This window comes from Pygocentrus nattereri, chromosome 18 (assembly GCF_015220715.1).
Source record: "Pygocentrus nattereri isolate fPygNat1 chromosome 18, fPygNat1.pri, whole genome shotgun sequence".
NCBI lineage: Eukaryota > Metazoa > Chordata > Actinopteri > Characiformes > Serrasalmidae > Pygocentrus > Pygocentrus nattereri.
In genome coordinates, this window is record NC_051228.1 from 19,546,108 (window position 1) to 19,572,038 (window position 25,931).

Below are 25,931 nucleotides of genomic sequence, written 5' to 3' on the forward strand. Positions count from 1 at the left end.
ATGCGCTGAGGAGTGAGGGACCTGTTTTGTGGGCGTACGATTGCAAACGTTGTGTAGCGAGTTTATTAGTGTTTTTATATTTGAATGTTCATAAATTTAACCTTTCACTCCTAAACAGTTAACTCGACATACACGAGATGACTCCTGTTATAGACCAGGTAACTCTTAAATGACTTCGTTTTCTGAGAGTTTAGACTGCTGATGTCAGTAAAACCATTTAAAGGGCTCAAGTCCTGCATTTCTCTTGCATGTTAGCTTACTTTGCTCGCTGATGTCCACGTCCAGCTGTTTGTGTGAGTTTATATACCAAACGCAGTGGTAATTATTTTTTGTATGACCATTTTCTAGGACTGAGCGATTTGAGGACAATATCTAACTGAGATTTTTCTGATTAATATTGGGACTGCGATTTAAATTGCGAATATTTTCTATTAATTAAAGTTCAGGCCTGTTTTATTTTGGCCAAGAGCAGCAAAATAGCCACCTGAATGTAGTTTGCCAGATAGCCAGTAAGTCGTGGTGTGATGTCACAACACACAAGGCGTTTCAAAAGCTCTGTGTTATTAGGTTGAAGTTCCAGGCTTAAAACTAAGGGTACACCTCATTGACAAACCAGTCCTAATTTACTGTGAGGAGTCCAGCATTAGAAGATCGGAGAGCACGAGAGGGACAATATAAGGAAATCAGATCAGAAAGGTGTGTCAGAGCCAGACCATGTAAAGCCTTGAAGGTATGAAGGATTTTGTGCTTAGTCCTAGAACTAATAGGAAGCCAATGCAACTGTCAAAGAATAGGAGTGATATGAGCTGTGCGCTTGGAGGTAAGAACCCAGGCTGCTGAATTTTGGACGTACTGGATTAGTTTAACTGGAAGGCCGTAGAAAAGTGAGTTATAGTAATCGATGCGTGAGAAGATGAAGGCATTGATCAACATTTTAGCATCAGTGTCACTCCGCATTGTTTAATCACCTCTTTTACCACTTTGTTTAATCACCTCTTCTTTTAACAGCACTCTGTAAGTGTTTGGGAACTGAGGAGTAGTTTTGAAAGTTAAATATTTTACAATTCTGACTTGATATAGGATTTCAGCTGCTCACAGTTTAAGGTCTTCTTTGTTGTATTTTTTGTTTCATAATGCATCAAATGTTTTAGGAGGGTGACAGATCTGGACTGCAGACCTTTTAATATGGAGCCATGCTGTTGAAATACATGCAGAATGTATATTACAATAACATCACAGATGCTGGCTTTTAAACTGTGCGCTGATAACAAGCCAGGTGGACCATCTCCTCCTTAGCCATGCAGCATCCATGATTTCTGAAAAAGAATTTCAAATTTCCTTTTTGGAAAATGTTCCTGAGCCCATGCAGTGATTTCCACTGCAGAATCATAGCTGTAAATGCAGTGCCGCCTGAGGGCCCAAAGATCATGACCATCCAGTACTAGTTTTCAACCTTTTTCCTTGCATTCAGAGATTTCTCTGGATTCTCCGAATCTTTTGATGATATTATGTCCTGTAGATGATGACATCCCCAAGATGTTTGCTATTTTATGATGAGAAACGTTATTCTTGAATTGTTGCACTATTTGCGTAAGCAGTGTTTCCCAGAGTGGGAAACCTCTCCCGAGCTGTACTTCTAAAAGGCTCTTTTTATGCTTAATCATTTTACTGACCTGTTGCTAATTAACCACCAGGTGTTTTTTAGCATTACGCAACTTTACCAGCCTTTTGTTTCCTCGTTCCAACTAATCAAAGTGCACCTGCCCAATGCCAAGTGTGGGCTACAGGGCTACCGGTGGCCTTGATGTCGGCATCTCCCTTCCAACTCTATTAACGATTCTAGACAGCATGCAGTTATCAAAGATGTTACAGCTCATGAAGAAGGATGTCATTTTTGTTAATATCTAGCACAATTGTTTTACAGAGAGGAAGCGTGGTCCAGTGAGCCAACGCGTTTCCTCTTCAGGTGCTCCAACATGGAGGATGTGTTCCCAGGTAACACAACTTTTTGGTTAAGGGTGCTCCCACCCTTTTTGTTCGTGAGGCTGCCATCGCACTTTTGTTAACTCTCCAGTTACAAAAAAAAAGTACAATGGCATGCAGTGAGAAACACGATTCATGATGTCACCAACCAATCGACTAATTTACTTCTCGATTTTAGCCGACTAAGTGGATTAATTGTTGCACCACTAGGCTCTAGTGTAAAGCCTTCCCAGAAGAGTAGAGGCTGTTACTGCAGAAAAGGGAGAAATTTCCTATTAATACCCTTCATTTCAGAAGCAACACTGGACGAGCAGATGTGTACAAATGTATGGAGTGACTTCAGGTTGACTCATAGCTCAGGCTTTTATACACTACTGTGCAGAAGGCAGAGACCAACCTTAATTTTTTTAATATATCCAGTCAAAACAGTTATTAAGTACATCATATTTGTTTCTCAATGGCAGGAAAAACAGTAGAAAGCATGTTTAACAGAAAACTACACAGAATCCTCAACAACCAAGTATATCAGGTGTGTCAGTGTTCAGTGTGCCACTTTTTACCTGTATTACAGCTTTCATTTTTTTCAGGAGACTCACTTTCAGTTTGTCACAGAAATCTGCAGACACACCTCCAAAGTTCAGTCCTAGAAGTTGGTTGATCTTTTTCTGAAGTGATCAAACACATTCAGTGATGTTAAGATCTAGATTTTGGAGTGATAAGGCTTAAGTGTAGTTTATCTAATGGGGACAGTTTTGGTGTCTACCAGGTCTTCTTAGGAGGAACATTTTCTCTGTAGCTTATAATCATTTTTGAACTCCAGTTTCAGAAACTCCTGTTTTTTTTCCCTTATTTCTCAGACTTTATTTTTCTTTATGCAAGTAGATTATCTTATTCATAATTGTCTCAGAAACATCTACAGAAAATAATATTTTACTTAATAGCTGTTTTAATGGAAATCAAATATAACTGCATACACCTATTTAAACCTGTACATTGTTATTAACCTTCTGTTCTTGTAGAAAGTGTCCAGCCAGCCAATCGTTTGTGAAGACACTAAGAAATGATGGTGTCACGAAAGCAGAAAAAGGTTTGGCGGTACGTGGAGGAGGGGAGCCTCTTGAAGCTGAAGTCGTACCTACGCAAACACAAAGATGTAGGCATGAATTTTTCTCAGGGAAAGAGGCAACGGAGCCTCCTGCATCTATCCTGCTCTCAGGGTGATGATGCTATCCTCAGGCTCCTGCTGAAACACGGAGCAGATCCTCTCCAGAGGGACAGAAATGAGGACACACCGCTACACCTTGCTGCCAAAAGAGCTTGCAAATATGGCAAAAGAGGTAAACCGACATACACAGCTATAACCTGGGAGATATGCATAGAGGAGCCTTAAACCATACACAAGCAAAAAGTTTAATAATCAGAAATATTTGATCCAAGAACAGCATGAAAAATGTAGTCTTTTTTCAACTTATTTGAACATACAGATCTTCGGTCATCATCTAATCAGTGTTGCTAGATAAAGGTGATATAATTTATCACCTGACACTTATAATTAGCATATTTGTCATTATTTATATAATTAAAATAACAGAAATGCAGTTTGCTGTGGAAAGTTGGTGAACATACCAACAGGGGAAGGATCAAAGACAAGTATGGATGAAAAGTAATGAAGGTTTATGGAATGAATCCTGTTGAAACTGGTCAGAAGCTGGTAGACAGTTTTAGGAAACATTTGCATATATTTGTTCCTGTCAAAGGGGGTGGTACCAGTTACTGAAGCCAGAGGTGTCTTTAGTTTTTCCACAGGAAAAATTAAATCTCAGTTCATTTTTATTTAAATAAATTACTGCAAATTTTCATTGTTTTGTGTTCGATTATATGTTAATCTATACATACTGATCAAATACTAATATACCTATGTATGTCAAAAAAAGAGAGATTCTGGTGTGTACTTCTTCGCATGACTGTATATTTTAAGATGATGTTTTATGATGTATTTTGTTCTTTACTGTGGCAGGGCAAAATGTTTATATAACACTAGGTTACTGCATGGATGTCTCTGCAGTTTATTAATTTTACTACGTTTGTAATTCTACGCAAGTAACTGTAAAGTCTCTGTAAAGCTAATCCAGTGGTGATAGAAACCACACATCCACCTCTAAAAGCTCCCTCCCAGAAAATTATTGGATGAAATGGTTATGAATACTTTGTCTGATGTCTGAAACATTGTTTTCGATAGTTTTGAAAAGGTTTTGGCTTTTTAAAATCAATTCAAGATGGAAGAATACATGTAGTGTATTTTCAGGTGAAATGATCTCCAAAAACCTTTTTTTTTTTTTGATTTTCCACTATTTTCCCATCAACAACATTCCAAATATAAACTCAGAAGACACATGTAGGTTCACTGGTGGTTTTAGATAGTGAATAAAATAAATGTAAAGGCTCTGTAAAGCTAATCCAGGTGGATTTAGTCCTAGGTTCTGTATTTTACAAATATTTCTATATTGACTTTGGCACATACGTATATGAAATCTGCATCGACCCAGAATTCCTGTATGCATGCATTGCTGTGCGGATAAGATGAGATAAGCCTTTATTGTCATTGCACAGTGTACAATGAAATTGAGCAGCAATCCAACGGCACTTTCTACATACAAAACAATTAAACATAAGACTAAAATATCTAAACATAAGGCTAAAACATATAAAGTGCTGGTTAAGGGGAAAAAAAGTATCACAAATCTTAAATATATAGAGAAAGGACTATAAAACAGACAATAGACAAGTTGGGTACAGTTAGTTATTGCACATTCCTGGATAGCTTATAGGATCATGGTATTGCACATCTTAAGAATTAATGCACAGAAAGAATACAGATTATAGATCACACACTCGAGAACAGTGAATCATAAATAGAACAGAAGTGAAGTGGAACACTGGAACAGTGTACAGTGTCCTATGAAGTCAGTGCCAGTAAAGAGTTGTAGTGGTGTTCAGTCACTTCTACTGAGCAAAGTGTTCTATAGAAAGTCCTTGTCAGTGTGTGTTTGGAAGTGTTCAGCTCCCGTACGGCTCTGGGGTAAAAACTGTTTTTAAGTCTGTTTGTCCAGGATGGGGTAGACCTAAAGCGTTTACCAGAGAGCAGCAGGTCGAACAGATGATGTCTCAGGTGAAATGTGTCCTTCAGGATGTTGGCTGCCCTGCTAAGGCAGCGGGAGCTGAACAGGTCCTCCAGGCAGGGCAGTGGGCAGCCGATGATCTTCTGGGCCGTGTTTATGACCCCCTTCAGTGCTTTCCTCTCTGCCACTGAGCAGCTGCTGTACCACTTTGAGATGCAGTATGTCAGCACACTCTCAATGGTGGAGCGGTAGTAGGACATCAGCAGCTTCTCCTGAAGGTTGTTTTTCCTGAGAATTCTCAGGAAGTAGAGTCTCTGCTGCGCCTTCTTGACCACTGCCATGGTGTTGGTGGTCCAGGAAAGATCCTCAAAAATGTGTGTGCCCAGGAATCTGAAGGAATTAGTGTGGAAGTAGATTTCAATTATTCTTAATCAGATGTAAGAGTATTTGGATGGAACAGAATTAACAGAGCTGTTCACTACTCTTCTGAAATCTCAGTCCTGAAGTCTCAGGTCATTTTTCATTGTCAACGCTGTTACAGATTATGATGACCTGGTGATTCCACTGCGGAAGCACTGTCCTGCTGCCCTGGATGCACCGAACAAAGCTGGAGTCACTCCTCTTGATCTGCTCCAAGGACTCAATTTTGGGCAGGTAAGGAGCTGCTCTGTGAAATTTAATACAAATACAAAAGGACCATTTCACTAATTCTTAAAAATTCTTATGTAAAATTAAATGCTTAAATTGTAAACAGAGCCATTCAGAGTGGTTTGGTGTGAAATGCTCTGTTCTAGAGAAACCTACCTAGTCAGACTTTTTTCTCAGTTGGTGGTGATGGGAACCAGACGTCCACCTCTAAAAGCTCCCTCACAGAAGTTTATTACATGTAATGGTTATGAACACACCGCCTGATGTCTGAGACATTGTTTTATGATAGCTTTGAGAAGGCTTTGGCCTAAAACACATGAGGTAAGGTGCATACAAGGCTTTGTACAGCAAAGAAAACTTATTTTTTCAGATTTATCACTATTTTACCATCATCAACATTATGAATAAACGCTCAGAAAACATGTGTAGGTTCACTGGTAATTTAGATAGTAAATAAAATGGCTGTGTGTGTTTCAGACATGGTGACCTCTGGTTTTTATTACCCCATAACTTTGTTTACGCCTTGAACATTGAATTATGCAGAGATTTTGGAAAATAGGTGGAATTCACCTTTAAATGAAGGAACAAGACATCTTAGCCACCTGCTCTTAAGCTGTTCTACACTGGTGCTTGTGCAGCTATAGGTTTTAATGTGTTTATGAATGAATGAATGACGTTCTAATGTCGCTCTGAAGCTTTTACATCTGGGAAAGAGCTTATTTACATTCTATCATTACCTGATAATTTCTCTAAAGTGACTGCCCCCAGGAAGCTCCTGAGATGGTACATTGCTATGGGGCATGATAGAGCATCCTCTCTATCTTCTCTTATAACAATATTCCTCACACTTGTGTCATAATGCACAGAGGAGGAGTGAAGAAGGAGACTCTCCTCAGCACACTGACCCTGAGCAGAAGTGGAGGGAGAAGCTGTTTGGTGAATGCCAAGATGAGTTCTTTGAGACGTTTGGGCAGTATGATGGTAAGATTGCTAAGGCTGTATGTTTTACCTATAATGATGTGATAGTTTGATAGCTGACTGTATGTGAGGGCATATTTTGAGCAACATTACTAGGAATGTCTGATGATCAAGGCATGTTTTAATTGATCTGTATGTTATGTTAATGTTGTTAATAGGAACCGACATTCCCCTTTCGTGCTGTTCTGTATTTGTGTGCGAAACACAGTATCAGGGAGGGTCTCTAATCTAGTTCAGCGTTTTCTCCCTATGATAGATGAGGGTGGTGGGAGGGAGAGGGGAAACAAAATATTACTGGTTAATATTATTTTGGCCCGACCACTGGTGCACAGTGACGTCGTCAAAAATCAGATGTTTTAAAGAGGTGGGGCAAAAGTCAGTACGTTTTAATGGAGAAATTTAATCTTTTAAATTATATGATGAATTGAGTTTAATATGACCTGGCACTAGCAAGGCAAAAATGGTAAGTGTTGATTTTCAGGATGGCTCTCAAAGTCATTGAGAGTGGTTTTGTGTGAAAAAGGTTGTTGTAGAGACTTAGATTTCTTTACAGTTGTGGTGATAGGAACCAGGGGTTGCCATGACTACAGCACAAATATAGCCAATTTATTTACTATCCAAAATCATCAGTGAACCTATAGGTGTCTTCTGTGTTTTTATATGTAATGTTGGTAAAATAGTTGAAAATTTTTCTTGGGGTCTATTTTGCCTTACTAAACCATGCATGTATCCCTCCACCGTGAAGAAAAAAATGTTTTAGGGATTTTTATCTGGAAACTATTGTAAAACAATGTCTCAGACATCAGGCAGAATATTCATAACCACATTTTGGGGGCACTTTTAGAGACATTAAAGTTAAATAGCCAAGCAATTTAAAGAGGAGTTCCACAGTTCTCAAAATGTCTACATTATTAAATAATTAAGATATAAATTAAGTCATTCAAAGTGGTTTGGGGTGAAATGTGATGTTCTAGAGAAACTTATATAGTCAGAAATATTTATTAGAAGTGGTGATAGAAACCACACATCCACCTCTAAAAGCTCTCTCACAGAACATTATTACATCAAATGGTTATGAATACATTGCCTGATGTCTGAAACATTGTTTTACGATAGTTGTGAAAAGCGTTTGGCTTTTTAAAAATGACATGTAGTGTATTTTAAGGCGAAATTGTCCCCAAAAACAATTTTCAGATTTTCCACTATTTTACCCTCAACAGTGTTCCAAATATAAACTCATGTAGGTTCACTGGTGGTTTTGAATAGTGAATAAAGTGGCTATTTTTGTATTGTAGGCATGGCAACCCCTGGTTCCTATCACCACCGCTGTAAAGAAATCTCTACAATGAGTCATTTCACATTATTCCACAATATTCCAATGACTTTGTTTTCAACCAGAGCATTGAATTAAAGAGAAAATTAGAACACTTTGTGGAATTCCTCTGTAAATTGGATTAGTTTCACTGTCTTAAATGAACTTAGAACTGTGGACCTGTATTACCTACAAACATTTTAACATTGGCCAATGGATTTGGGCAAAGAAACTTGATCTCTAAACATTACATGCAGCTCTACATCATAGTGATCCACCTAAGGTATTAAAGTGCCATTTCCTTTCATCTTTTCCAGATGACTTTCTACTGGATGACAAAGATGAGGAAGATTTTGGAGACTGGGCAGAGCGGATCAGACGAGAGTATGCAGCGAAGCAGCAGGCCAGGGCACAGAGAGATGCTGCTTTTCACTGTAGGAAGAGAAAGCACAGGGAGCAGGCAGAGGAGGAGGAGAGGAGGTGCAGAGAACTTCACTCTAGGCTGGAGAGGGAGCACAGGGAGTACCTGGAGCGTGCTGTGCGGAAGGAGGATGAGACGAAGCGGGGAAAAAAGAGACGTTATGAGGAACGCTGCGCTGAAACCTTCAGCAAATCCACCTCTTCTGGTGTGGAGACCAGCAGCATGCTGGGATACGACGACATCCCCTGGCCGTCACCTCGCGGTTCCCTAGATGAGATGTTGGCGGTGATGTTACACGGCGCTGACCGGTCTGATATTCCCACCTTCCGAAAGCTTCTCCGGCAGCAGCAGGCCCTCTGGCACCCAGATAAATTTTCCCAGCGCTGCGGTGGCCGGCTACTGGAGAGAGACAGGCAGAAAATTCTGGATACAGTCACGGCTCTCTCTCAGGAGCTCAACAGACTGGCTCAGAGTCTCCGGTGACACATAGCATACTGTGATCATATGCAGTTTGAGTTGGTTCTAGTTGGTTCTTGGCTTGGAATGGTAAAATAAATGTAATTGGAAATGGTTTAACCTATGAAGGGCCTATGTCATGGCAAAAATAAATTTCCCACTCTTTTTTTAAATAAAAGAGTATGAAATAATATATAAACATTGTTTTGCAGTGTAACAGTCACTTCCCAGTCTATACAGTCCATATATAAAAACAAAGCTGTAACTACAGTCTGTTGTGAATTCATTGTTTCTGTGATGTGATATAAAATCAACTTATTTACATACATTAATCTCTTTAGCTTATAGCAGTTTAGTCTTGGCCACTCATACAGAGTGTTTTTTGAGTGAGAGCATCAGAACAGAGGTTATTTACATATATCAGTCTTAAAGGTACAGTCACAAAATCAGCCTGTTGAATTCTAAGGGATAAAGAGTGGGTCATGTAAAAATTAATGATGACCTTTTTTGGTACATAAAACCACACAAATTTTATAAGTGGATCAAAAAAAATGAAGGAAAAGTTGTTTTTTGGCATCACCATTAAGAACCCTTTTTTATTTTGGGAATAAACAAAGTAAAGCAGTCATAAAAGAGAAAGAATAATAAGAAAATGAAACAAAAAAAATTATGGTCACAGAACATATGTCTCTTTTCTAAATAGTCAATGCATATAGTTCATTATTCACTAGAAATGACATTGTCCTGTCCAGATCTGTACCAAAGAGTATGTGGGTAATGTCCAGTGGAATCTTTAATAGACAGACAATACATATGTGTTAGCAATTATGCACTTCACCAAATGAAAATGTTAGAATGTGTCAGTTTTAGTAGTATTGCTGTGATTTTAGACAGAAGATGAAAGTGGGTCTAAATTTGCATGCAACTCTGGAGCTCATTTAACTACCGTCTGGGTGTGGACCAACAAGGAAGAATCATTTAACATGATTTCATCTTTATGGAGCATAAATACCTCCATTGTCAATATCAGCTCCTGTCTGGGTCAAAATGAACCTGCATAGTGTCCAGATTAATCTTCTGAATGAGTATATTAAACAATTTGTGAAAGTTATTTGAGTATCCAATTAATACTTCCCATATGATCAACATAAAAAAAACAATTGGGCATCTTACACAGAAAAATTAACACTGCATCCAAATTCTCTGCATCAGGACTACACAGAAACACAGAGATAATGACCTGCTGTCAGTTGAACCGGTCACATATATTCCTGCTAGATTTGGCATATGAAGATGAATTCAACAATGGATCTTCAGCAAAACTTGATGTGCCACGTAGGTCTTCAGCTTCACACCCATTTAGACAAAGGACAGGCAGGCGGTGGGCCTCTGGTTTGGAAGAATACAGCACAGAATATATTAAGGGATGTTCCGGTTGCCAGATTGCTGTCAAATCCCCTATGTGATGGAAGGAACAGTGTGGTAATGAGGCGAATAACAGCAAAAATGAATGGCACTGGTTCGAATCAGTATATTTTATATCTAAGTATAGTACATTTGAGGTGCATTTATAAATGAGGACTAGCACAATTAACGGCAACCTAAATGATGTATCAGAAGTGTGATGAGGGTCAACAAGGTAATACTATTTAAGTAAGAAAAAGCAAACTTGATCTATTCATATTTTTTTAACAATTTATACTCGGAGACTATAAGAAATCACTGCACCCAAGAAGGATCAGCCACCACTTATCTGGCAACCCGAGCACCAACGGACGGCGGCGGCGGCGCTGCTAGCGTTACAGCTGGGGAGGAATTTTTTTACGTTGCGCTGTTTTAAAACTGAACGTTACCAGCTTCTGCGTTTTATTTCTGAGGGCGGGACAGTCTCTCTTTTCTGGCATTTTATTGTCAGTCGTGTTGGTGGCATCTTTTGCTCTATTTTTGTCGTTTTCAGTGGCGAGACTGCCGTTAGAGCTACAGCCTCTTATTGATTAACCGTACAGGCGGCTAAGTGCTGCTAGCCGCGGATAAACGCTGCTATTAGTGGTTTTCGAACCAGGCGACATGCTAGTTTAGGAATAAATACGTGTTAAAGAGCATATCAGTCATTTTAACAGAGAATAATGAATTAAGATGCTGTTTTGAGTCATTTCTAGATGCTCTCTAACCTGCCGTCTCCAAAATAAATGTCATGGATTTGTCGTTAAGAGGCTAGTGTTGCTAGGTTTGCTTTGCTGTTGTTAGTTGTTTTTCTGCGTTTTGTCGCGATGTGTGCCAGTTTCAGGAGTGAGGAGATGTGCCTGGCCCAGCTGTTTCTGCAGTCCGGCTCTGCATATGACTGCATCAGTGAGCTGGGCGAGATGGGGCTGGTGGAGTTCAGAGATGTGAGTAACCTGCTGATGTTGATGCTGATGTTGATGGTGCTTTGTATGCAGGGCTGGGATGTAACGGGATACAAGTTTTGGGAATGCGTATTCATAATACAGAAATGAAGTATCTGTATTCAGTCCAGCTTACTGTCATTTGTAAAGGCGGCGTTCAGAATACAGTTACTTTTGCATTTTAGAAGAATACTTTCAGAAAGTATACCCATAATTAAAAAAAATAAAAATAAGACACACAGTCAATGCATGTTAAGTAACTATTTTAAAATCAGCACACAGCATATAAAGTGTTACTGTAAAAAGAACTCAAAAGCCTAAGACCTGAGTAGACTGATAAACCACTGTGATGATCATTTACTAATCTCAGTGTTACTGAGCTCTGCAAAAGACTGAGTAAACTGATAAATCACTGTGATCAGTTATCAATATCAGCATTACTGAGTTCTGCTAAAGCCTGAGTTGGCTGATAAATTGATGTGATGATCAGTTATTATTGTGAGAGCTAGTAAACTCTTTTGAGAGATGGCTTAACTGAGTAGTGGACAGGTGCACCAGTGATAAGCTCAGCTTTGGTGTTGTACTATACTTTATGTACATTCCGTAGCAAGATATATATCAACTGAAAATCATGCAGCTGCTCACTTTATAGGCAAATTTGCAAGATATTGTTATTGGTATTTAGTGAATTGTTGGCTTAGGTCATGAAAGGTCAGTGGGATTATGTGAGCAGCCAAGTCAAGTCAAATTTTATTTATATGGTCCAGAGGGTGGTCGAGCAATGGGCACACAAACAGCAGGAGCAGCAGTGGAGTGAAGCATGCGATGAGAGCCAAATTAATGCTGTGAATGTTGAATTACGTTTGAATTACTGAATTTTTACATGTTAACAGAAGTATTACAGCAATAAAACTGCCAACCAGCAACTATGAAGAGCGGTGTGAAATGAAGGAGAGTTCTTCCCATGTATTTTACCAATATGTGTTCTGTATGTATTACCTTTTTATGTATTGTAGTGGAATACATTGCTGAATGCATTTCAGAGAGTTTATTCAGTTTTCAGTCATCACAACTTTTTAAAAGTATTCTGCCCAACCCCGTGTATAGGTGTTGCATCCTAAAGGTGGGCAATATATCAGAAATGTAATATAACAATACTTCTTGAAGTTTTTAACGATTCATGATAGAGCTAAGAGATTAATTGTGTTTATGTCAAAAATACAATTTGAAAGTTTGCAGTTTTCAAATTGCAAGAGCTTAGGGCTGGGCAATATTACTCTGTATAACATCATTGTGATTCATTATGTCACAATACAGTACAGTATACTTTTCTCAACATATCAGATCTCATCAGTGCTTGGGACTCAGAACACTGACCAGCTGCATGTTTCATTATAAATAGGCTAAAAGTTAGTCCATTTAACTGGATTTAGTGCAACACAGTATGACAGATATTGAATAAAAATAATTTTGTTTTTTCTGACAAGACATCTGAAAAATAAGCCAAGACATATCGTGTGTCAGTATCTTCTTGACCGTTTTTAAAACTGTGAAATTTTGCCTAGTAACATAAACTGCCTGTAGATGAGTTAGAACAATCAGCAGCAACCAAATACATATATGCTTTCACAACACAGCTACAACTAACAGTCCAGTGCACTTCATTCAGTGCTCAATTCTCAAGCCAGAAAAAAGTAAATATAAGCAAGCAAGCAAAATTTATTTATATAGCGCTTTTTACAACAGGTGTTGTCAGAAAGCAGCTTTATAGAACAATCAGCATTACAGAGAGAAGAGAAAAGAAAAGAAAAGAAAATCCGGGTCCGAGCCCCCATGAGCAAGCCAGCGGCGATGGTGGCAAGAAAAAACTCCCTAAAAGAGGAAGAAACCTTGAGAGGAACCAAGACTCAGAAGGGGAACCCATCCTCCTAAGGTTGACACAGGATAGCAAACATTATTAGTATGAAGTATTATAGTACAAAGTGGGAAAAGAAAAGATCTGAGGGTGAGGACTGCACAGCGTTGTAAGGCAAGAAGCTCAGTGGTGGTCATACCGGTCCAGAAGGCTGGTGAGCAGCCAATCAAGGCAGAAGAGGCAACAGCATCAGACGCACAGGATGGGCAGCTGATCAGCTCAGCAGAGAAAGGAAAGAAAAACAGTCAGTTCTGTAAAGAGTGGCTGACCACAGATTACAGTAAAACAGAGCAACAGAGACTCCAGTAGGTCTAGATCTGACAGGGAAGACTAATCACCAAATGCTTGACTGTACAAGTAAGTGTTTAGCCTAGACTTAAAAACTGAGGCTGTGTCTGATTCCTGAACATTAACAGGAAGATTATTCCAGAGCTGGGGGGCTTTGTATGAGAAAGCTCTCCCCCCTGATGTAACTTTATTAATTCTAGGTGCCAGTAATAAGCCAGTGCCTTGTGATCTAAGTAGGCGTGATGGTTCATAGTAGGAGAGAAGTTCACTCAGGTACTGAGGGGCGAGTCCGTTTAGAGCTTTATAGGTCAGTAATAGGATTTTATAATCAATGCGAAATTTGACTGGTAACTGGTAAAACTGGGCTAATATGGTCGAACTTTCTGGTTTTTGTGAGGACTCTGGCTGCAGTGTCCTGGACTAACTGAAGCTTGTTGAGGCTTTTGCTGGGACATCCAGACAGCAGGGCATTACAGTAATCTAGCCTTGAAGTAAGAATGCATGAACTAACTTTTCTGCGTCCTGTAGAAATAATGCATTTCTTAATTTAGCGATATTGCGGAGATGCAGGAAGGCTGTTCTAGTGATATTAGTTATATGTGCATCGAAGGACAGATCAGTGTCTATCACGACACCAAGATTTTTAACAGATAAGCTTGATGCAACTGAGAAATTGTTAAGTGTTAAGTTAGACAGTTTGTCTTTCTAGCTGAATCAGACTTCTTGGCTAAAAAAAAACCAAAAATCTGGATCTCAATTTATAGGAGACAGTCACAATTTAAATTGCAATATTTCAATTGCAGTAGTGCTCATAAAAATTGTTCAGCCCTAATTCACAATTTGTCCTGATATTTATTTTTTTTTACATCTAATAAGTTAGAACAGACAAAGTAGAGCCACTTAAAAAAATACTATTAAAAACTATGAATCTTCTGTTCAAAATTTCATACTATGTGCTGTACTAAATCTTATTAAAAAGGACTAATTATGCTCTCTTTTTTTAATCAAACATTGGGGAAGTGACGATATCCACAATATGCTCACATTTTTTGCAGTAACGATAAATATTGTCATAACACTAGCCATTACCGCCTCAGAATCTAAAAACAGTGCTGATGTATGTTCTTACAGGGTTGTAGTTCAATATGTTTTGTTATTGGCCGTTCACCGATTGGTTGCTTGTCCCCCACGTGGGAGAGTAGGGTTTAAGCCCAGTGCAGCTCTTAATGAGGTGTTTATTGTGGAAACGTGCATCACATCAACAATAAAAATATGATTTATCGTGCAGCCCTAATTAACAGTGGTTTTCATGAAAGACAGTAAATAAGAGACAGTGAGAAGAAAGCAGGGGCTTATGAAGGACATTTTTCTAGTGACCTTTTTTCACCTCAAGTGTACTCTTAAAAAGGATGGTTCTTCAAGGGGTAAAGGGGGTGGTTATTTTTAGAAACCTGAGTTATGTATAGAACCATTTCATGGTTCTTTGCATGGTGAAGTGGTTTTTCAGATTGATGGAGAATGTGTTGTTGTGTATGAAATTGTTCTATATAGCACCAAAAAGGTTTCTTTTATTGCTTTCTGATTTTATGCTTCAAAGATGTGATGACTTGCTCAAATTTGTTGTTGATAAGTTTATATTTTAATCTCAAAATGTTTTTATGTCTAGCTTTCTTTAATTCCTTATTTGTTTCTTTTTTAGTAGTAGTATTTTATCTTTGAATTGTTGTTATTATTATTGTTATGGTATGCAAATGATATGTAAATCATCTATAATGTGACTGTGCGTATGAACTGTTCTGCATTTGTGGGCTACACAATGTGTTGTCTGTCCAGGGCTGATGAACAGTGACTTTTTTTGCATCAAGAGGGTTAATGTGCCGTTGAGAACTCATTTAATTGCATCGATTGGTTACTAAAGTGGCACAAATCAAATCTATTTGAAAGCCCACTTTTCTAACCTGCCCCACAGCACTTTGGGCACATTTATCTCCCATTTTGTAGTTTTTGTATAGGTCAGTGTGTGTTTGTGTGTTTGATGAAACCAATCATAGCAGATAGTGAGCATTTAGTAGAAATTATGAATTAACTGGGCTTCCAGCGCAGTCTTTACAACATTCACAACTTAATGGGGAATTTAATGGGGAAATTGCTGCATAATTTTAAAAAGCCAGTGAGATGTAAATAGTCATTCAGAGATGTTGAATTTGAAATGGTGCATTGTAGAGAGTCAGGCGCCATATACAGAAACATTTAATGTATAACCTTCTGTGAAGGAGCTTTTAGAGGTGGATGTCTGGGTCCTACCACTGCCGCTGTGAACAATTCTCAGTATGTTTCTCTAGAACAGAGTATTTTACACCAAACCACTCTGAAGGACTCTGTTTATTGTAAACCATTTACTTATGCAGAATATTTAAAAAATTAGTGTAACTCCCCTCTAGACCAGTGTTCCTCTCTACCACTCTTTCGGTGCAAAATTGTCTCACTGCTCTAACACACCTGTTTCAGTTGATGTGTTACTTGTACTTGTGCTCCTTAACTCCCATAACTGAAATGCAGTGAATCAGCCAAGACATATTTGGTGTCTGAAGTTGCTTCTTTAATTTTACCCTGGTGATATGAGGCTGATGGAGCTAACAAGTAATACCTGAATTATTGCAGACTTGTGCCAAATGTGTTTGGAGAAAAGGGGGTTTATATTGTACATCTTTCCCACCAAGCTTTTTCTTCAGTGATCAAGTCTCTAATATAGTGTACTTGTGTGTTTTGAGCAGGGATACGATACAGAGTGAAGCTCTTGTGCTGTAGACTTTGACGCCTGTGTCTGCAAGTTATTGATTAAAGTGTAAAAGCCTCAGACTGGAGACGTGAGGTGATGGCTGATGTTGTCGTTTCAGCTCAACCCCAGTGTCAGCCCCTTCCAGCGCCGCTTCGTCAGCGAGATCAAAAGGTGTGAAGAGATGGAGAGAATTCTGGGTAAGTACCTCCGAAGCAAGCCAGACCTAACACACCTTCCACTATACTCCTTCTTCTGCTTAGTACATTGATTACTCCAACGTTTACACACATTTGTCTGTAATTGCTAATTTATTAATTGCTTATTTAATCTATGTATGTCTTAAGTCTAATTACATGAGTGATTCTTACATGCTTTTTATGTAAACTTGAAATGGCCTTATTCCTCAAGACTGTGTAAAAGAAGAGTGAAGATTTGAGGGCCTTTAATGATTTACAAACTACTCTATGTCTGAGCCATGAAACTTTTGTCTTTCGTAGGATTTGATTAGCATCAGTGTGTGAAATCAAGCTCATTTACATGTCATTAACATGAACATGATTAACATTTTATGTCCATTTTACCATCTTGGCTGTAAATATGTCTCAGTATGTGCTAATATACAAGTTTAGGCTAAAAAAATATAAACACAAAGACTTACTTTAAACTTTTTGCTTTAAACTTTAGCTCAGCTATAGCTAGGGGTGCGGGAAAAAAACGATTCTTAGATGCATCACGATGCGGACGTGAACAATTCTGAATCGATTCACAAATGTCAAAAATCGATTTTCTAAATATTTAATTTATAATTTAATGTTGAGGGAACACAAAAGGCGGAACCTGGGAGCCCGAAAGTACAGCGCCTGGACACTCTGTGAGATGCACATAACAACCACTACTGGATGAGTGAGAAATCCGTCCGGCTCCCTCTGCATTAAAAGCCAGGATTCATAACCCAAATGTTAAGAAGAGCCATTTTGTCCTTTCAATAAAAATCAAACCACCTTGGCAGCCACAACATTTATGTCCAGTATGTCTCAGTGTGTGCAAATGTCCTTGTATAAGTTAGGTTAAAAATATAAACGAAAGCACAGACTTACTTTGTTCTGCTTTAAGCTTTAGCTCAGCTATAGCCGCTTTCCTCCCATCTCCGCCAGAAAACTTTTCCTCTAAAGTAGATCAATTTCTTGTAAAATGTCTCTCAACGTTCGACTGTTTTACGAGGCTGAAGTCGCTTCTTGAAATTTCTTGTTCTTGTTCGAATTTTCCCATTCCATGCCGAATGTAAATGCGGCACCATTTAAGGTGGAACTGGAAAATTTGAAAGAGAAGCGACTTCATCTTCACAACTTTTTGGTGTTTGACAGTCTCTCGTTGCAGATTTAACTTGCCAGGAAACAACTGCGCTGCTTATGAATGCGAATAACGCATCATTGCTAGGTGACCTGCAGTCTGAGTCTCAGGCGTTGCGAAACAGGGCTTTCGCGCTATGTTGCACGCATCCCGTTTCGAAGATATTTTACTGACACAGTGATCCCCCGCTCTCTACAATGAGACCAAAACCTAAGTTATAAAATCGCTAAAGAAAACCGGTAGGATGGCTATAACGTGCTGTGTGGACATCCATTATCACTGGATCTTATTCCACCATAACTGTGCATTTTATCACAGATTAGTGGCAGCAGTGTCTCATGTGTTCCAAGCAATAGCAGTGAATGAAAGCCTTCTAGTTCACTTGCTACATCACTTCCATTTGATTTATTAATAAAAGATATTGGAAGTAAATTCATTATGGATCATTACATATACTTTGCTTTACAAGTACCAAGTCCTGAGATGAAAATCAGAAATCCTGTATAGGAAAAAGAAAGATGCATCGATAATCATTTTATAACGCATCTCAGCCCACTGAATCATAATCGAATTGAATCATGAAGTGCCTAGAGATTCCCACCCCTAGCTATAGCCAATTTTCTTGCTTCTCTGGCAGGAAATTTTTTCAGCAAAAGTTCTCCCGTTCCACCTTAAGTGGTGCCTGAGGTGCCAGAATGTAACTGCTGCACCATTTAAGGTGGAGAGGGAATGAGCTGGCAAATGAGAAACTGACTTCAGCTTAGTGACTTTTAAGTGTTTGACAGTTTCTCATTGCAGATTAAATGTATCAGGAAACCAGCTGGAGTGATTATAAACACAAATAAGTCCATTTGTCTCCAAATTATCCGTATTCATCTTAAATATTTCTCTTTGCTTTTTCGTTAGCTACTAGCTAGACAAGATCGTTGTCTGTTGCTATGTGACCAGTAGTCTGCATGCCAACCTTCAGAGTTAATGTCAGTGAATTAGCAATTCTACATTAACTTACAACTGTGTTAGAATAACTAGCAGAGCTTTATTTTACTGCAAAGGAGCATTATTTTATTTTTATTTAAAAATCTGTTTCTGCTGTGGAGCCACAACAGGACAGTGAAAAGCCACATGCAGCTCCGGAGCTGCACGTTGCTGACCCCTGTTCAACTATCTGCACATTACTGTGGTTTTCCTATGATGCAATGCAGGGTGACGTCACAGCAGTGCAATGCAGGGTGTTGTCACCTGAAAACATTAAGATACAATAGTTAATTGTGCTTTGAACTTGCCTTGGCCAAAAACAGTTCTATAATTACCAAATCAGAGCTCATGAAGAGAGAATAAAGCGTATGCATGTGTCAAAACATCAGAAATTCATCCGTTGCAAGTCTGTAGAGAGGAGACGATGGTTTATTCTGTGTTTGGTCCATTTAGATATCTTTTGTGTTCATATTTCAAACGAACCACACCACAGTTTGCTTAGACAAGAACTGTGACTGATCTCCTGAGGGAGTCTTGGTCTGTTTACTTGGTACAACAGTGTTTAAATTTTCATTTTCAGTTGTTCCCCAAGGTTCAGTATAATTGAACCAAATGATCACAGCCTTTACCCCGGAAAAAACAAGTACATACTTATCATACTTTTTATATTTATTTACCATTATTATAACCAGTACTAACATTCTAAATCCTTCAAAATGATCTATCACAGGAATGCACAGTGCTATTAGATGCTGATGTTTGAAGAGGTGTAAGCATTGCTTTTTGCTTTTATAATCTATTTACTGCAGGTCTTCTGAAACAAAAAGACTGACAAGTTTCATCTGCTGCTTATTTTAGATCTGAGAGCAACTGTTATTTTTACGAGTGGGCAATTGTTCTGGATTTAGCTTGTTTGAAGATGAATATGTAAACAAGTCCTGAAATTATCTGTGGATATATTTAACTGTGCTGCTTGCATAAGTACATTTTGTATACAAGGCAAACTACAGAATATTTTAGTGGGTAAGTCCTTAAAGGAGTGCTCCAGTGGTTTTCAGTTTAATCCCCATCCGACACACTATAAGCAGGTACTGAGGACAAGTATTACTATTATTATTATTATTATATAATTTTTTTTACTCACTTTACCAGTTCACAAGTGTCTAAGTTTCTCCACGCTTCTTTTTGTGTGATACTTTTGGGAAGTGGAACGAAATGCCGGAACAAATAGTCCAGAGATTAGAGGCTGGGTTTGCAGTTTTGAAAGACTCAATCGGTCTCGTTAACCTGTCGTTGTGTTGCTTGTTCCTAAATTTCAGCTACAAATCGCTGAGTCTCATAAAAAATGACTGGTCATTTGCTAATGTGAAGGCAGGATTACACATTTGTGACTGTCGAAAACCCACAGACAATAATTTGACAAAACGTGCTTTATTCTGTATTTAGAAAAAGAGCTGTTATGAGTGTGTAAGGAGTCATTGTGTGCTTTTACATAGTATAGGGGAAATTACTGATATTATTGTCCATGGTATTTAACCCTTCTCTACAGATGCTGCAGCTTGAGAATAAGTTGAAAACCGCTAGAGCATTCCTGCAAATGTCTATCCACTGAAAGCTTATTTAGGGAACCAAACACAGTTGTGTTACGTCTTTGTTCTGAGGAACACTCTAGGCACCTCATTTGTGTATATGTATGTGAGAAAGAGAGAGAAAATGGAGATAGACAGTTTATCTGTGTGTCCAGGATACCTGCTGAGAGAAATCCGGAAGGCAAACATTGCTGTTCCAGAGCCTGAAGTCAGCCCTGTGGCTCCTGCACCCAAACATGTCCTGGAGATCATGGTGAACTGCTACTTTACTCATTGGCAAATGCTGACTGCTAATGCTAGGCCTTCAGTTCAAGTCCTAAATGGTAAAAAATTGGCCAGAAATTAGGGGAAAAAACCTTTATGATCATGCTAATTTTTGCTAGTGTCTCTATGGGATTTTTGTAGTATGTTAGTGCTGTGTTTTGTAGTATGTTATGCTAACAGAAGTTCACATTTTTTGGCTGTTCTTTAAACAAAATTATTTGAAGAAACTTTCAGCTTGTAATTATATTGGTGGTTAATCTGACACTTTAGGCCTTCAGAACAGCTCTTGAATTCCTAACCAGTGGAAGAGCTCGATTAGCTCTTATATACCTAGATACCACAGAGAATAAAATTATTATGATTGGATAGTTTTCCATTGGGTGCATCAAAAAATTAAACTTTTTTGTTTTTAGGCTGAAATACAACAATCACGGTAATTCTATTAAATAAAAAGGACATAAAATTTATAATCATGTCTATTTTTATTTCACAGAAATTGTTAGGCCTGGTCTGAAAGCCCAGAAAGCACTGAGGGTTACCAAGCCCAATTTAACTTGTACTGGAAGAAAGTTTGAATAAATTCTCTGTTGTGCAGTCATGTGGAGTGTGAGGGGTAGTGAGTTGAGTGAGTTGATGTTGATGAAAGTCACAGAGCCACTGTCATTCTGACAGAGACTGTAATACACTACAGGGGGCAATATGGCTACATTGTTTCATTTAAAAAGTGCTATATAATGTACAAATGATCCATGCAGTTATTCTGGCAGACTATAATACACTACAGGAAGTGTAAGGTGTGATATGTCTTTTTGTTTTTGTGCATAAAAGAAGGAATTGTACAGAGGGAACTTTAAATATTGAGAATGCTACGACAGTCTATGAGTGAGGAAACAGCAGAAGGTACAAAGTTTGATTACTAGACTGAATAATAGTTGAATAATTATTCAGTTAAAGAAATAGTTGGTTATTGCAACCCTAATGTGGGTTTTTTTTTTGCTGTGTTTGGAAAAGATCTTAGATGTAACATTTCTCTAATTACCATAATTAAAAAGTTTGGAGATCATAAAGGTGTTTAAAGCCATGGCAGCTGCAGATGCTCGTCTATGCTATTAGGGCCGATAAATGTGTGTATGTTTTGGTTTGATGGAGCTTGCTGTACGTTGTGTGGTTTTGGGTAATTGAGTGTGTAGGAGAGAAAGCCCCAGGGGCTCAGCTGTGTTGGGTAATGGAGCGTACCACATATGGCCTGGGCTCAGTCACAAAATTGATTGTGTGTGGTAGGTTAAATATGTGTAGCTGTGTTTGGCATACATCGTAATTCTTATGGACTGACAGCCTGTAATATAACAAGAATTTATTTAAGAATGAATTCTGTTTGTTATTCGTAGCAGGTCAGTATATACTGACCACTGCACAATTAAAGTGATGGTTTGGCACGAAAACTAATTTATGTGTTAGGCTCTCTTTACCTGGAGGTGGGTAAGCCAGGGCCAAAAAGTAAAAAGCTTTTACTTTCTGTACCTGGATCAGGTACACATCTCTGCACTTTGTTGAAACTGAGAAATGTTATTGTTTTTTTAAAATGCATGCCCATTTTGAATTTGATGCCAACAACACATTTTCAAAGAGGGCCAGATCATCAAAATACTTGAGGGCCAAAATATTATTCAGAATGATTTAAAATATGAAGGGAATTTCACTGATTTTCCAAATTTCTGAATAATTCAGGCCTTTGGATATAAATAGAGTCATCAGAAACAAGACTCTTTACAGTGGTGCTAATAGGAAGGGGTCGCCATGACTACAATACAAATATAAACATTTACTACCCAAAACCATCAGTGTACCAAGTGTAAAAATAAAAATAAAATAGTGATAAATCTGAGCAAATAAGGTTTCTTTGGGAACTATTTTGTCTTGCAGCACCCTACATTTACCCCTCTACCATAAATGGATTTGAAAAATGTAGCTATACATTTTAGGCTAAAATCTTTTCATCATAAAAATGTAGCCATGCCAACACAGAAACCAGGGGTTGAAAAATTGAATAGCAAAAAAAAAAAAAAAAAAATGAATCTAGTTAATAAATAAATAACAGATCAAATAAAGATAGAATAAATAAAACATAATAAATAACAATAACCTGGCAATAATAGAATAAATAAAAACATTATTACAAAAAAAAAACAATAGCTAAAACATAAATAATAAGCATAAAGGTGTTAAATGTTTAAGAACATGTCATGAATCTGACACAGATTTTTTTCTTCTCAAGAACTAACTGAAAAAACTGGTGAATGAGGCCCAATGTCTTAGACAAAAGGCAGTGTATTTATAACCATTTTGTGTAACAACTTTCTGTGATGGAGCTTTTAGAGGTGGATGTCTGGTTCCTGTCACCACCACCGTGAACAATTCTGACTCGTTAAGTTTCTCCAGAACAGAGCATTTTACACCAAACCACTCTGAATAACTTTGTGTAAATTTGTTTAATTCAGATTCAGATTCCTTTATTGATCCCAGGGGGAAATTGCAGTTGTTACAGTATCAGCCACTTATGTAAAAATAAACACTTTACTAATAATTTAAGACAATATAGAGAAATTTACAGTATGTACACAAGATTTAAGTACTTATGAATATAGTAAGGTGGCGGTGATTGTGATAGTAATATGAAACATCAGGTATGAAGCAGTTACAATTATTTAAATGATTTAAATTAAGTTAGTGTCCCTCTGAGTTATTGCACACACAATTGTTATTATTGCACATATGAACAGTTTCGTATTGAGTTTTGTGAATCACACACTGAGGGAGGAGTTATAGAGTTTGATGGCCACAGGTAACAATGACCTCCTGTTGCGCTCTGTGGTGCATTTTGGTGCATTTTGGTAGAGTGAGTTAAAGCTGTGAAATTGCCCTTTAAAAACCTTTTTAAAAAGTGTGTGATGATTTAGGCATGTGGTTTGTTAGTTAAAGTTAGCTTGTAGCACCGGTAGCAAAACTAAAGAAGCAAACTTCAGACACCAAACATGTCTTGGTTGATCGGCAGCATTTGTGAAAAGGGGGGAACAGTGTAAATTTGTTTATTTTTTTGTTGAATTGTCACTGTGTTGGTGCATTTGTGTATTTCTTTGTTTTTCTGTTTCCAGGAGCAGCTACAGCGTCTGGAGGTAGAGCTCAGCGAGGTGGCAAAGAACAAAGAGAAGCTAAAGCGGAACCTTCTAGAGCTCACTGAGTACACACACATGCTGAGGATCACACACACCTTCATGCACAGCCGCTCCAGGGTGGGTCTTCCGCCTGCTGCTCCACCCACCACATCCATTTTGATTTATTGAGTTTCTACAAAGGCGGGTTGTTATTCTGCGGTCTTCAGTGTTTATCCAGCACTAACTCACATCCAGAGCAGACTGTGTGTCGCTCACACAGACAACCTATGCAAACTGAGAGTGATGAAAAATCACTTTAAATTAATAATTCATTAATAATAGGATAATTAGAGAACCATGTTCTAGTTTTTGACTTCTGATGATTGCTATGTGGGCGTTTTAGTGTATTAAAATCTTTAGTGAATAACTGATGTTCAACAAAAGGTAGCTAAGATGTTTTCCTCTATTTCAGTTAGGGGGAGGCAGTGATAGATTTTAGCAACACAGTAATTGAACAAAAAACATAAATACTTCTTATTGATAATTGCATTTAATATAAGACAACCTTATTTGACCAAATAGTTAGTCAAACAATACATTTATGTTGCTTAAAACAGTAGGTCAGGTCGCCCCACTTTCCACTACCACATTATACAAATAAACGAAAACACGATCGACTTGCTTTTATTGATAATTGTAACATCGCTAATATTGATTCTGAGTATGTGTGTATGCCTGTAGCACGAGGCTCTGGGGCCGCAGTACGAGGAGTTTCCCTCTCTGGAGGCAGAGTCTGTGGCAGGCTGCACCGGCATGCAGAGACTCGGAGCCAAACTGGGGTGAGTCTCACACTCATACACATCACAAATAAGACAATGGTTAGATTGTGGTTTCATGCTTTGTTTTAATGCACTAAGATAATCAGGTAATGGGACCTTGGGAAAATGGGAATTGGAACTTCATTCTGGGTGTTAATTTTATTAGTTTCAAGTTTATTTGTCATTTGAACATCATGCCAGGACATTCAAGCATTAAAATGCTTGTGGTGAGGCTGAGGTAATCACTCTACAGAAAGAAAACAAAGTAAAAATAAAAATACAAGAAAATACTGAAACTGAAATAATATACACAAAATATAGAGACAGTTAGGACCTATGGAAGGAGGAAAAAAATCCTCTCTGCTATGTACAATATATTTAGATTAAACAAGGGATAATCTGTGAAGAATATTAGAACATCATTCTGGCTGTTAATTTTACCAGAACATCATTCTGGGTGTTAATTTTACTAGAACATCATTCTGGGTGTTAATTTTACTAGAACATCATTCTGGATGTCCATTTTACCAGAACGTCATTCTGGATGTTCATTTCATTAGAATTTAATTCTGCATGTTAATTTTATTAGAATTTTATCCTGGATGTTAAGTTTGTTAGAATTTCATTCCGCTTGTTCTACAGATTTCATCTACAGCGTGAACATTAATTTTTCAGAGTAATTAGTTGCTCTTAGTGAGCATACTGAAATTTGTATACAATTATCTGGAACAAAATTGGTTTTCTAATATTGAAAACAGTGATTCCAAACATTGCATGTGATTTTTCTGAAGCTGTCATAACTAATAGCAAATTAGAGGCAAATAGGCGGTATTTGTTTATTAATTAAGAAATTAATTAATTTGATGATCTTTAAGTTAAAGCTGCAGTGTTCAGGTGTGGTGTCTATCCATGTGTTTTGAGTGTGTAAGTATGTGTGTGTATACTTGTGCAGGTTTATTTCGGGGCTGATCCAGCGGGTGAAGATGGAGGCATTTGAGCGCATGCTGTGGAGAGTGTGTAAAGGATACACTATTCTGAGCTACGCTGAAGTGGACGAAAATCTGGCTGACCTGGACACTGTGAGTGACTGCCTTCACCCCCCCCCCCCCACAGCTCTCTAAGGAGCAAACACAGATACAGAAATAGATTCCAGCAGTGTACTGAATATCTGAGTCGGAACTGAAGATCACTTTCAAAGTGGTAGTTCTGATGGAACTTTATTAAATGTTGCAGTTTCCCTCTTACCCCACTTTACTAAAAGCATTTCATTTATTTAATTTTCTTTAGTTACATGTTATTCATTTTTCAGCACTTTCAGTTTTTCAAAGAAATCTGCAGCCACACCTCAAAAGTTCAGTTGGTTTTGTGCTTTGCAGGTGGCTATTAGAAGTCCCATTTTCTCTGTAGATGTTAATCATTTTTTAACTGAAGTTTTGGAAACATATTGTCACTTATTTTTCTTTGACTTACATATCTAATCTCAGAAATCTCTCATTTAGT

At 38.0% G+C, this 25,931-nt stretch overlaps 2 protein-coding genes across 4 annotated transcripts in view; both read left to right on the forward strand.

Moving 5' to 3' along the window:
* On the forward strand, positions 1-9,187 carry nfkbil1 (nuclear factor of kappa light polypeptide gene enhancer in B-cells inhibitor-like 1). Of its 2 annotated transcripts, XM_017711241.2 has the most exons (6): positions 1-158; positions 1,925-1,995; positions 3,003-3,320; positions 5,644-5,756; positions 6,617-6,731; positions 8,358-9,187. In XM_017711241.2, exons 3-6 carry the CDS (start codon positions 3,044-3,046, stop codon positions 8,942-8,944), a joined length of 1,092 nt encoding a protein of 363 aa, XP_017566730.2. In that variant the 5' UTR covers positions 1-158; positions 1,925-1,995; positions 3,003-3,043; the 3' UTR covers positions 8,945-9,187. The 2 variants fall into 2 exon arrangements, with proteins under 2 accessions (XP_017566730.2, XP_017566731.2); XM_017711242.2 differs by lacking the exon at positions 1,925-1,995.
* Positions 9,188-10,685: 1,498 nt separating this feature from the next.
* atp6v0a2a (ATPase H+ transporting V0 subunit a2a) overlaps positions 10,686-25,931 on the forward strand; it is a 38,427-nt gene continuing 23,181 nt past the window's right edge. For both annotated transcript variants that reach the window (XM_017711238.2, XM_017711239.2), the window contains exons 1-6: positions 10,686-11,304; positions 16,402-16,480; positions 20,353-20,450; positions 23,614-23,751; positions 24,355-24,452; positions 25,384-25,510. In XM_017711238.2, the coding sequence (XP_017566727.2) occupies positions 11,188-11,304; positions 16,402-16,480; positions 20,353-20,450; positions 23,614-23,751; positions 24,355-24,452; positions 25,384-25,510 (657 nt within the window). In that variant the 5' untranslated portion in view covers positions 10,686-11,187. The remainder of the gene's footprint in view (positions 11,305-16,401; positions 16,481-20,352; positions 20,451-23,613; positions 23,752-24,354; positions 24,453-25,383; positions 25,511-25,931) is intronic.